The sequence below is a fragment of the Henckelia pumila genome, chromosome 1, assembly GCF_033568475.1.
Source record: "Henckelia pumila isolate YLH828 chromosome 1, ASM3356847v2, whole genome shotgun sequence".
NCBI lineage: Eukaryota > Viridiplantae > Streptophyta > Magnoliopsida > Lamiales > Gesneriaceae > Henckelia > Henckelia pumila.
The window spans coordinates 114,210,517-114,221,277 of NC_133120.1; the positions used below are offsets into that span (position 1 = coordinate 114,210,517).

The window sequence follows — 10,761 nt, forward strand, 5'->3', positions numbered from 1 at the left end:
TATATAAATAATATATTTCTATTTTTTCATTAATTAGTTTAAGTATGATAATTTAATTATGATTTTTTTTAATTTTATAAATAATGTATAAATAAATTTAAAAGTTATTTATCTTATTTATAATTGTGAGTTGAGAAAAATATACAAAATATGAATAAATAACATCAAATTTACATATTTAGTATAATGACAATTTTGAAAAAAAAAAGATGGTGTCTAATAGGCAGATTGTAAAATTCTTTATATATAGGAAAAAATGTTAAATAAATGAAATAAGTAGTGTTTAGGAGAGTTTTTAGGAAGCATTTCTTGTTTTTTTCTTAACAAAATTTTCAAAATATTGTTAAAGAAAAAATATTTCCTATAAACTCTACAAAAACTACCTTAAAAAGTCATATAAATAATAAATAATAAATAATAAATGTAAAAATTCTTGAATTTTTTAGAGTCGCCATTTCGCATTCAGCGACTTTAATCTTAACATTGCGTTTTTTATTTGTTGGATGCTAACGAGGAGAGTAGTGAAGCCGAAGCAGCGGTGTGACGCACCCAGCACTCATTAGCCAAGTCCCACCTTCAGCTTTCTTATCATGCGCCGGGGAAAGACAGAAGACGATTGAAAATTTGTACGGATCCGTAGCGTCAAAACCCTAATTCCACTGTTTCTCTGGGAATTCTTCGTTGATTAACACGCATCCACCTTTATCTTCGATATTTATTGCTGTGCATTGAGTGAGAAAAGTGATCCATTTGTAATCATACGGAACTGATTGGCTGTGATTGAAGAAAAGTAGAGTGATCGGAGGGTACAATATGCAGAGGCAAAGTCCACCGAAGCACCGACACGATGGAACTTCGCCTTTGCCTTTGGGTATGGATTGGAGTCCTCCTCCTCGTCTTTGGGTATGTTTGATTTTCTTCGCCTAAAATTGGTTATCTTTCGATCAAAATCATTACCGATCGATAGTTGCAGCTCGGGGATGTTTTTTTTTGAAAGCTTGAATATTGATGTTAGAATTGAATTTGGATTTCTTCTCATCAGGCATGTGTTTGGTAATTACAGCTTGAGATCACAATCGCGTTAGATTTTTATTATCCAGTGAACTTGCTTAACTGTGCCTGATTTACTGAGCGAGCTTTTCTTCTTAGGCGAACCTATGATTTGTGGCGACGACCGAAATGCAACTATGCATTTGGCAATTGTCAAATTTTAGTAATGAAGTTTTTGTTACAGTTTAATATGATCATTTTCAATTTGCTGTACTTTAGTTTGCTAATGCGATCTTTTGATCTGATAATTGCAAGCGAGGTTTTAATACAAGAGGAACAACTTTTATTTATTTATTTTTTTTTTTTTTTTGGGTTGTACTCGAGACATGTTTTTAAGGAAAATGGATTCTTTCTCTTACCTAAAAGAGCTCCCAAATGTCTGGGACAAAGTTTAGTTCTTTTAATTCTTACTGAAGATGATGTCCATTGCTGATTTACATGTTCTCTCTACTTATGATTGATAGAGTCAGACTCTGAAGTTGGATGGCCATGTTGCATGTGGTTATTTTGAATTCGAGAATTTCAATGTTACTCAGTGCTTGGATAGGCAAGTTGCCATTTTTTCTGTGTTGATAAAGTTTATGTTCTTTGCAGGCTGGAAGAGAAACGATTTGGCCTCATGATCCTCGTTCAGGGTGGAGTTACTGTGTTACAATACCATCATGGGTTGTACTGGCAAAGTCGAAAGATTCAGACCCCACAGTGGTATTCTATTTGTTTACACTTGAAATGTTATGTACTCATTCCCCAATTCTTGGTTATTCAGTACAGTTGAAACTCCATATGAGTTTGTGAAATAGGATATTACTTCAATGGCATTGAAGAAGCTAATTTCAGATATTGAGTTAGTCAATTCAATTCCCTTTCTTCCTACTTGGTACTCAAACAGAGGTGGTTTTCGTGAATGCTGAATTAGTCAAATATTTTTACCAAGTAGCCATTTTGAAATAAAGTGTTGTTCTAAAACTAAGTGACATGTGTCAAAGGAACTGTGTAAGCAATCAATTTGCTGATGGTTAAATTTTTGCTTCTTTTGTTTTCTTCTGTGTGATTGATGATCTTTTTATTCTTTTACTCTAATTGGCAACTTTTTCCCCCTCATTTTTAGTTTTTTTTTCGAGTTAACCCTATTTTTCACTCTGTTTTGGTGGTGCTGTCTTGTCTTAACGAATTTGAGGGGCAGTTTTACAGGGTACAAGTTGGTATACAATCACCAGAAGGACTTACGACTACAAGAACCGTGTTGAGAAGATTCAATAATTTCTTGAAGCTGCATGCTGCTGTAAGTTTGGAATTTTAGTTCTCATTTGAGCACCGACATCATTAACTTTCTTGATTTATTGGATAATATAAACTAAATATCTTTTTGACCCTTTCTTGAACTTGTGTTTCTTCCGACCCGTGGAAGATGTTGTAAGGGATGCTAAAATTGTTGTCAACTTAATCTTCCAGCTTAAAAGAGCCTTCCCTCGGAAAAATATTCCACCTACTCCGCCGAAGGGACTCTTGACGATGAGAACTAGAGCAATGTTGGAAGGGGTAATCACTTTTTTTAGAATTTTAGTTAATTGGTATCATCCCGCGGATTGAAGCCTTGAATTTGGTTTGAAGTTTGTGTTTCTAACATATGCTTGTGTCTCAAAAATTATAAGGAAAATCTATATGCATTTCTCCATATTATGTCAGTCTTGATTTGTTTACACTTTACACCCATACTAGCTTGATTGTGGCAATTGACAATGCTTTGGACATGCAATTTGATCTTAACAACATGTTAACTTTATTACCCTTTGAATTCCAGTTAATATTTGGCTTTTCTGGATTTTCTTGCAAAAATTCTCAATAATATATCCCAAAAGTTGAGGTTATGCTTGAAAAAAAGACTATAGTCACATTTAACTGCATTGGAACTTAGGTTCTTGTCATATTTTGCTTATCTAGCACCCGCTATGTTTTTGAGATTATAAAAGATTTATAATCGGTGTTGCAGAGAAGGAGTTCTTTAGAAGAATGGATGTCAAAGTTGTTATCGGACCTTGACTTTTCAAGGAGCATTGCAGTTGCATCCTTCCTTGAACTGGAAGCTGCTGCTCGGTCATGTGTGTGCCAACATTGGTCGTTATTTGTTTTATATTCACTCCATACCTTTTTTAATCGGTCTTGCTTAAGTGATTTGATTTTACATGAGGGTTTTTGTCATTTGATCCGCTTAGCGTTATCTCACAGCTCATGCTAGTTATAATTTTTCACGGCTACGGTTTTCTTCAGCATTCCAAGTTGAAGGCCAGGGGAGCCCAAAGTCACACAATTCCACAAATACCATCTTCTCTTCATTTCAAACTCATCCAAATTCAAGTACTTCTGCTTTAGCTGGCAGTTCATCACTGACATCAGAATATGGTAGTGACACAGCTTATGAGACATCTGAAATTGGTACGCCAAGCCTAGGAAGGGATAACAACTCTGAAGCTGGGACAGAAGATCTGTTGTTAGATGAGGACTTAACAAGTCCAATAGATAAGTTTGTCAAGTATGGCATGTCAAACATTGACGAGGGTTTGTCTATGGGGCAGGCTATTCTAGAGCATCTTGAAGGCTTTCCTAAACACAAACTGCATGCTAGGGAGATTCATAATCAGGCACTTAACAACTTGAGTAACGGAAGTTCTTCCAAAGTCCCTCAGCATACAGAGGATTCGATGAAACTTCTAACAGAGCAAGATAATGGCACAGTAGCTCACCATGTGAGGAAGATCTCGAATGAGAGCATTGAAAGTGACATGTTTTCGCAAAGAAACAGTGAATTGTCGAATCTAGCATTTTCTGAGATAAATGGTTATGGAAATGTTGATTTCAGAAGTGGTCCCGAGATCTTGAAAAGAGCCGGAACCTCTGGAGCTTCAGATTTTCAACTCCCAGATGATGTACAGCTGATGATTCCGTTGGATCAGCGCCAGAAATTGAATAGAGTACTTACAACAATGCAGAGGAGGCTGGTGACAGCGAAAACTGATATGGAGGATCTTATATCAAGGTTGAATCAAGAAATTTCTGTTAAGGATTATCTTTCAACAAAGGTATTGAAATGCAATTTTTGTCAGGCAGCTACTTCGTTTTATTGTAGTGTCAAGTTCTGGCACCAACTCGCACTCAAATCAGTTCACAGGCAATTAAATTTTAGTTTAAATATTTGTACGGTAGATGTTGTACGATTATAAGCTACACCTCAATGTGAAGTTTTGGTGTATCTTTGAATTAAAGTGCACCAGCTTGAGTTATTTTTATTTTCTGAAATGTGGTGTCATTCTCCTTGCCAACTCTTTTAGGGCTCATCTTCTGTTAATTTGTTTTGACCTGAAAGCAGTGCTGTGATCCTAAGTATATGAATTGGTGCTGAGAGTTGAATGCCATGTTTTATTTCTCACTTTCCATTATTCTTACGAACTTCAATATTTCCACTTGTGTTTTGTGAATGTAAAATTTTTCGGTTTACTGTGTCTCGCAGGTGAAAGATTTGGAAGCAGAGCTTGAAGCTACTAGACAAAAAGGCAAAGAGAACCTTGAACAAGCTTTACTAATTGAAAGGGAAAGAGTCACTCAAATGCAGTGGGATATGGAAGAACTTAGGCGAACTTCGATGGAAATGGAACTGAAGTTGAAATCTCTAGGGGTCTGTATCTTGTTTACTGGTGTTTTCTATTATGGTTCTACTTCTGTCAGAACAATGTCGGATTGATGCTAATTTTTTTTCCAGTCCGGAAGACTAGATACAGAGTCTACCAAATCGCCTAGGAATCAGCAAAAAAATTTGCTGCAGCAGGAGTTGGACTCATCTAAGCTGCAGTATGAGGACTTGCTGAAGCAACATCAACAACTGGAAGTGAAATCTAAGTCTGATATCAAAGTTCTTGTAAAAGAAGTTAAATCTCTCAGAAGTTCTCAGGCAGGACTAAAGCAGCAACTAGATCAATTACTAACAGAAAAACTGAAGGCAGAGGTATGATTTAGATGCTTTGGTATTAAAGCATGCAATCTATGGTGTCATTTATCAGTCCACTCAACCAATGCACTACGTTTAGAGGTTTCCTCATTCCTTGCACATTAAGGACTAATTGCATCATCTCTCCCTATGAAATATCAAAAAAGCAAAAAAAAAAAACCCTATTTAAAATTAATAGCATGTTACACTTCGCGTTCTTAAAATTCAGGCATAAAACCCCTTATCAAAGGGGTAAATGTTCCTGAATTTTTAACAATAGGGTGAACTGTGCTTGATTTTCAAAAAATGAAGGATGCATTAGCCTATTAATATTTTTTAGGGAGTTTCATGCTTTTAGATTTTTCACACGGGAGTTGGTGCAATTAACCCTACTCATTGACCTTGATATTCCACCATCTTATGGATCGATTCTATTGTAGTTGATAGTTGCATTAAGCTTTAAAAAGAGTAGTTGCGGTAATGTAATTTGGGTATGTTTAAAAAGGAATTGTTGTGGGGATGTAATTTTGGTTCTTGCTTTACTCGAGCAATAAATCATCAATGATTATTCGAAGGTGAGAGAAAATTATGTGCAAGAAGGCAACTTAGGTTAGACAGAGTCATGAGTCCGTAGAATCAGCTTATGAGGTGTATGCCTATATATATGCATGCACACAATTAAATTGATTTTCCTTTTGATTTGTGAATGGAAAAAAAATCCTCTACTCCAAAGTATGCCAAACTTGTTTCGAAGATGGTATAGGTATCAAGTATCAACAAATAATTTCATTTTCCTGCTTACAAATTGAGCTTCATGTACCCGCATTAGCAAATTCAGTCATTTAGCACACTTTTATTTGGCTCATAACTTGATCTGTGTTTGAAACTTCTAATGCGAGTCCAGGAGCTTCTCCGTGAAGAAACAGAGAGCTATGAACAAGTAAGAATCTATTGGCGGAGGCTGCTATACAAGTGTCAGATGCTTTACAGCCAGCTTAAGGAATGCAAGATTCATTATTTGACTGGTGAAAAAGGAGATGATGTTCACATAGATATTTCCGCAATGGTGAACCCGTCAGATATTGTAGCCACTTCTGATAATCAAATTGACCTTCTCATCACAGAGGTGCGACTGAGCCTTGGTCACTTTTGCTTTGATGCTTCCGATATCTTAAGAATTTTTTTTATCCCAAACTTTTTCTGAAAATTAAACGCTGTCTGTGAGTTTCATGTGCTGCCTGAAATATGTGGAGCATTTAATTTAAATAGATCTGACTTTTTTTTGTTTTGCTTCGTTTTTTGTTCCTGTTAGTATGTATCTAGGATTTGTGTTTCTATAGTCCCATGATATTGGGCGTGTGTTTTGTACTTTTTTGCCGTATGTGCTTTGACTGGCTGATGGTTTTGCTTAGTGGATACTACCTAATGGAAGGTGGTGGTTTTAGTATATATTGCCCTTGGACATGGAGGGAAGAGCCTCTAGCGGAGTGGCAGCATGACATTTTTCCTCAGATCAATGTTTCAGTAGGTGATGGCAACAATAGGAGCTTTGGGATTGTCTGATTCATTTGTTTTTGTTGTATCTCAACCATAGATTGTTGCCAAATATGATATCGCTCTATGATTGAACTAATCCCTACTTTTTTCTCTAGACAATACCAATTTCCTTAATCTTGTTTTCTTGATATCGACTAGGTTCAACAATTAGCTGAAGACTGTGATCATCCAGCTTCTGCCTCCGATACAAGCAAGGATTTGGACAATGACCTGATATCAGTAGATGAGGAGCTGAAAAAGATGTTTAGGATTATCTTAGTTGAAAATGGTGTATTGCGAAAGGAGGTCAATTCTCTTATTCTTTATGCTCTTAGAATGAACAAATTGCTCGTGAATCCTTCGGATAAAATTGTACGTACATAGGGAACCTTGACATGTTAGTAGTAAAAGTATAGCTGTTATCATAGAGGAATGTTGTACATTTACTACCCCCCCCCCCTCCGATTCCCCAACACCTGCGAACACCCCCCGATTCCCCAACACTTACGAACACCCGTCGTCTACAACCCCGATTCCCCAACACTTGCGAACACCCGTCGTCTTTGTTGTAGAGAACCGCTCGTCGTCTTTGTTGCCAACACTTGCGAACACCCGTCGTCTTTGTTGTAGAGAACCGCTCGTCGTCTTTGTTGTAGAGAACCGCTCTTTGTTGTAGAGAACCGCTCGTCGTCTTTGTTGTAGAGAACCGCTGACCGCACGAGAGTTTTGCTTGTAATTTTTTGGGCGTCCCATGTATACCAATACTATTTATCAAAACCGATTTGCATTTTTGGTGGTGTTTAGAAAGATTAATGATATCCTTTTTTAGTTGGTGTTTTCAATACTTCGACCTTACATACCAGTTCGATGAGTCTGAATTTCGAATAATATAAATCATAATCGGTTGAATGAAATCCGTCTCTGCAAAGAAATGCATGAAAAAACAAATTGTTTAAACAGTTTGGGTGGGGGAAAAGCCTTCAATCTTTTCATGTGACATCTAACATCAGGAAAAAAAAAAAAATGTCGCCCAAAGTCTCTCATTCCTCATTTTTTCCGGACACTGTTACATCAATTGTCTAATTCACGTGGCTCCACTAGTATGTAAAGGGGTCTTCCACTCAACCGGCTTTGTCCCTGTAAAACAAGAACAAATTCAACGATAAAAGAGAATTAGGTAGTGTTTGCAAATGCTTTAAAAAAAAATTTCTTGACAAAAAATTTTATAAACTTTTCTTTAAAGCATTTTCAGGAATTTTGCAATCAACTGATGTGTGCGATTATGAAAAAATTTCATTACCTTGACCTCAGGCAATCCGATGACACAGGCGCACTCAACGACCTCTGCCTCCATGCGTTCTACAAAGGAATAAACATTTATGTTACTTTTGAACCAACAAAGACACATACAGTATCTAAAAAGATTTGGCTTATACAATAATACCTATAAGTTTAATAGCAGCAGATAAGGTTCCTCCGGTGGCTACCAAATCATCGATCACCACGGCCTTCTCTCCCTTCTCCACAGCACCCACATGCATCTCTAGGCAATCTTTGCCATACTCCAGCTCATAAGCTTCACTGATTACTTTCCCTGTACATTCAAGCCACCTAACTAAATCACAAGACATCGAACTAAAACAACGTTTGGCTTATATAGTTATATCCAGCCATCCTCGGGTTTTCAAGGGTTCTCGTATGTAACATTGGGCCACTCTTCCAGTTTCCAGTCCTTGTACCTAGGATATTACTTTCTACAGCGTCGAAGAAGCCAAAAACGTGTCTTACGGGGCAAATCTAAAAACTTCTAAAATCAATTCAAATGCCTTAGGAGGAACCTTGTTCGTGCTTGAATGATGGACAATCAATTGTTTTTCTGTTCAGGTAATATCACTGGTTTGGTAAAACAAGCGCTAAATGTATTTCTCAACCACAGTAAAACTTGCAAGTTGTGTCAATGCAGTCCATGTTTCTACTTAAATTAACATGCTGATAACAAATAAAGTACTTGCATTTGTTCCTTAGGGAAGAACATGAAAACTAACAGATAAGAGCTCTATATTTTGAACATACCTGGCAACTTTCCGGGTTTACGCAAGGGAACAAATTTTGCACCAATGGCTAAGGCAACGGATGGACCAAACATGAACCCTCTAGCTTCAATCCCTTGTACATCACAAAATCACTCAAAGATTCAGACAAACATACAACATTACATACTCGAGACCAGCGGATGTTAAATACTTGTGATACTTCTAATTGCATCATTTGTTCGATTCCAGGGGGAAAATACACAAAAATTCATGAGAAAAACCAAAAAACTAAAAACGTCGGCCTCTCCATTTTGGAATTGTATTACACTATTACTTCCTAACTTTTCAAATCTAAATCATTATTATCTTCTGAAAGCGCTACCATTATAAATTATGTTAATTTAGAACTTAAAAAACACTTTCCAACATGATTTTTCACACTTTTTCCCCATAAACATTTTTCCACAACCACTTATGTTGCTCACCAACAGTACACGAGGAAAAGATACACACACACACACACACACACACAAAGTGAGAAAGGAAGAGAGAGGCAAACCTGCAACAACAGAGATGCCCATGTCTTTGTATCTATCTACAAAAATGTCAACTGTGTCTTTAAACACTTTGTGATTCAGAAGCAGAGTGGTTATATCTTGAAACATTATTCCTGAAAAAATCCCAAAAACAAAAGAGGTAATGAAAAAAAAACACACAATGCATGCAGCACAAGAAAAACCAAGAATTGAAACCTGGTTTTGGGAAATGGGGTATCACTCTAATTGCTTGGGATATAGCCTGAAGCCTCGGATCCCCTTTCAATCCATTTTCTGCTGCAAACATCTTTGTTTATCTGTGTTTGAGAATGTGTGTACTGTGTGTGTAATGTGTGTGTGAGCTAACACCAACAAACAAACTCTAAGCACTCTGTTTTTATAGCTACGAATTCAAGAGGGGACTGTACTTTCTCTTTGTTCAATGGCTTCTTTTTGAACAAAAAATAAAAATAAATTTTGTTTTCAATTTCCAACAACAACGTAGGATTTTATTTTGGGTTTGCAGAGAGATGATAAAGATGCAATCTTTATAATCTGTAAATTGCATGTGTATATGTGGGTACACTGCTTTCAAAAATATTTCCCTGTTGCCCAAATTAAAAACACCACTAATGAGTTGATAGAGATATAGTGTGCAAACCTCCCCTTCCACGCCATTTTCCCGCGTCTGAAGCCCACTTGCCACTAGTTTCATTTTTTACATTTTCCTCAAATGTTGAGGGAAATGTAAAAATTTTGGTAAACACATATATAATTACTGAAAGTCACCTACATAACTGGTTAGCAGAACGGATCGATACATAACATATCACAATCTATCATTTGACGAGAGGCGGCGAACCTAACAACTTTTAGTTATATTATATGGACATAAGCGAGTTGGTTTGTATTTTCCGCTGTCAGTAATTAATAAAATAATAAAGAAAAGAAGTGTTGGCAGCATGTGGCAGGAGGTGGCAGCAAGTGTTGGCAAATGAGACGGTAGATGGCAATACATTAAAGCCAAATGTACGATAAATATTGAAGGAAAATTCAATATAGAATTTTCCTTCTAATGTTTGTGCGCGGAGAGGGCTCTATAAATAGAGCTCCCCACTTTCTGAAGAAAGCATCCCAACACAGAGTTCATTTTTCAGTTTAAAGCATTCAAGTAATTTTGAGTGTATTTCTATAATATTTGTGAGATAGGTTTTCTTCTGTATTAAAAGAGAGTGTGTGTCTCTTTGGAAACACAAAGAGAGATTGTAATTCTCCAATATTATAGTGGAATCTTTTGGTCTTGCCCGTGGTTTTTAACCTAAAGTTATTTGGGAGTTTTCCACGTAAATCTTGATGTCTATTTTATTCTTTAATTTCTATAGTTTCTATCTCGTGATGTCGCACCTGGAACCAACACCGGCAACCTATCATTTAGATTTTAGCAGAGTGAACTAATCCGAATAACTCAACTCATTCTGACAGTTTTGCACACACATATACATTGTACACATTTATGAGTCAAGTAACATGTAACATATGTAAAAGCCAAGAAAAGCATAAAATCCCTATATGACATTAACGATCTTTTAAAATCTTTCTCTTATATATTTAAAAAAAATTCAAACGC

General features: G+C 36.4%; 2 protein-coding genes across 2 annotated transcripts; one reads left to right on the top strand and one right to left on the bottom strand.

Annotated features, from left to right (window-relative positions):
• Positions 1–517: 517 nt before the first annotated feature.
• LOC140876043 (PX domain-containing protein EREL1) lies at positions 518–6,992 on the top strand. The gene is made up of 10 exons (XM_073279888.1): positions 518–903; positions 1,645–1,755; positions 2,234–2,332; positions 2,503–2,589; positions 3,041–3,149; positions 3,319–4,127; positions 4,556–4,720; positions 4,805–5,047; positions 5,934–6,155; positions 6,725–6,992. Exons 1-10 carry the CDS (start codon positions 814–816, stop codon positions 6,947–6,949), a joined length of 2,160 nt encoding a protein of 719 aa, XP_073135989.1. The 5' UTR covers positions 518–813; the 3' UTR covers positions 6,950–6,992.
• Positions 6,993–7,471: 479 nt separating this feature from the next.
• LOC140876046 (adenine phosphoribosyltransferase 5-like) lies at positions 7,472–9,704 on the bottom strand. The gene is made up of 6 exons (XM_073279901.1): positions 9,351–9,704; positions 9,158–9,268; positions 8,639–8,731; positions 8,010–8,159; positions 7,866–7,924; positions 7,472–7,702 (listed from the first exon to the last, which is right to left on the bottom strand). The coding sequence occupies exons 1-6, from the start codon at positions 9,439–9,441 to the stop codon at positions 7,637–7,639; spliced, it is 570 nt and encodes a 189-aa protein (XP_073136002.1). The 5' UTR covers positions 9,442–9,704; the 3' UTR covers positions 7,472–7,636.
• Positions 9,705–10,761: the final 1,057 nt, after the last annotated feature.

Coding starts and splice junctions, on each gene's coding strand:
- LOC140876046 (XM_073279901.1), bottom strand. CDS start 9,441: ATGTTTGCAGCAGAAAATGGATTGAAAGGGGATCCGAGGCTTCAGGCT. Junction 8,160..8,638: donor TAAACCCGGAAAGTTGCCAG/GTATGTTCAAAA, acceptor TTGAATGTACAG/GGAAAGTAATCAGTGAAGCT. Junction 7,925..8,009: donor TGCTGCTATTAAACTTATAG/GTATTATTGTAT, acceptor ATTCCTTTGTAG/AACGCATGGAGGCAGAGGTC.
- LOC140876043 (XM_073279888.1), top strand. CDS start 814: ATGCAGAGGCAAAGTCCACCGAAGCACCGACACGATGGAACTTCGCCT. Junction 1,756..2,233: donor AAGATTCAGACCCCACAGTG/GTATTCTATTTG, acceptor TTTGAGGGGCAG/TTTTACAGGGTACAAGTTGG. Junction 4,721..4,804: donor TGAAGTTGAAATCTCTAGGG/GTCTGTATCTTG, acceptor TTTTTTTTCCAG/TCCGGAAGACTAGATACAGA.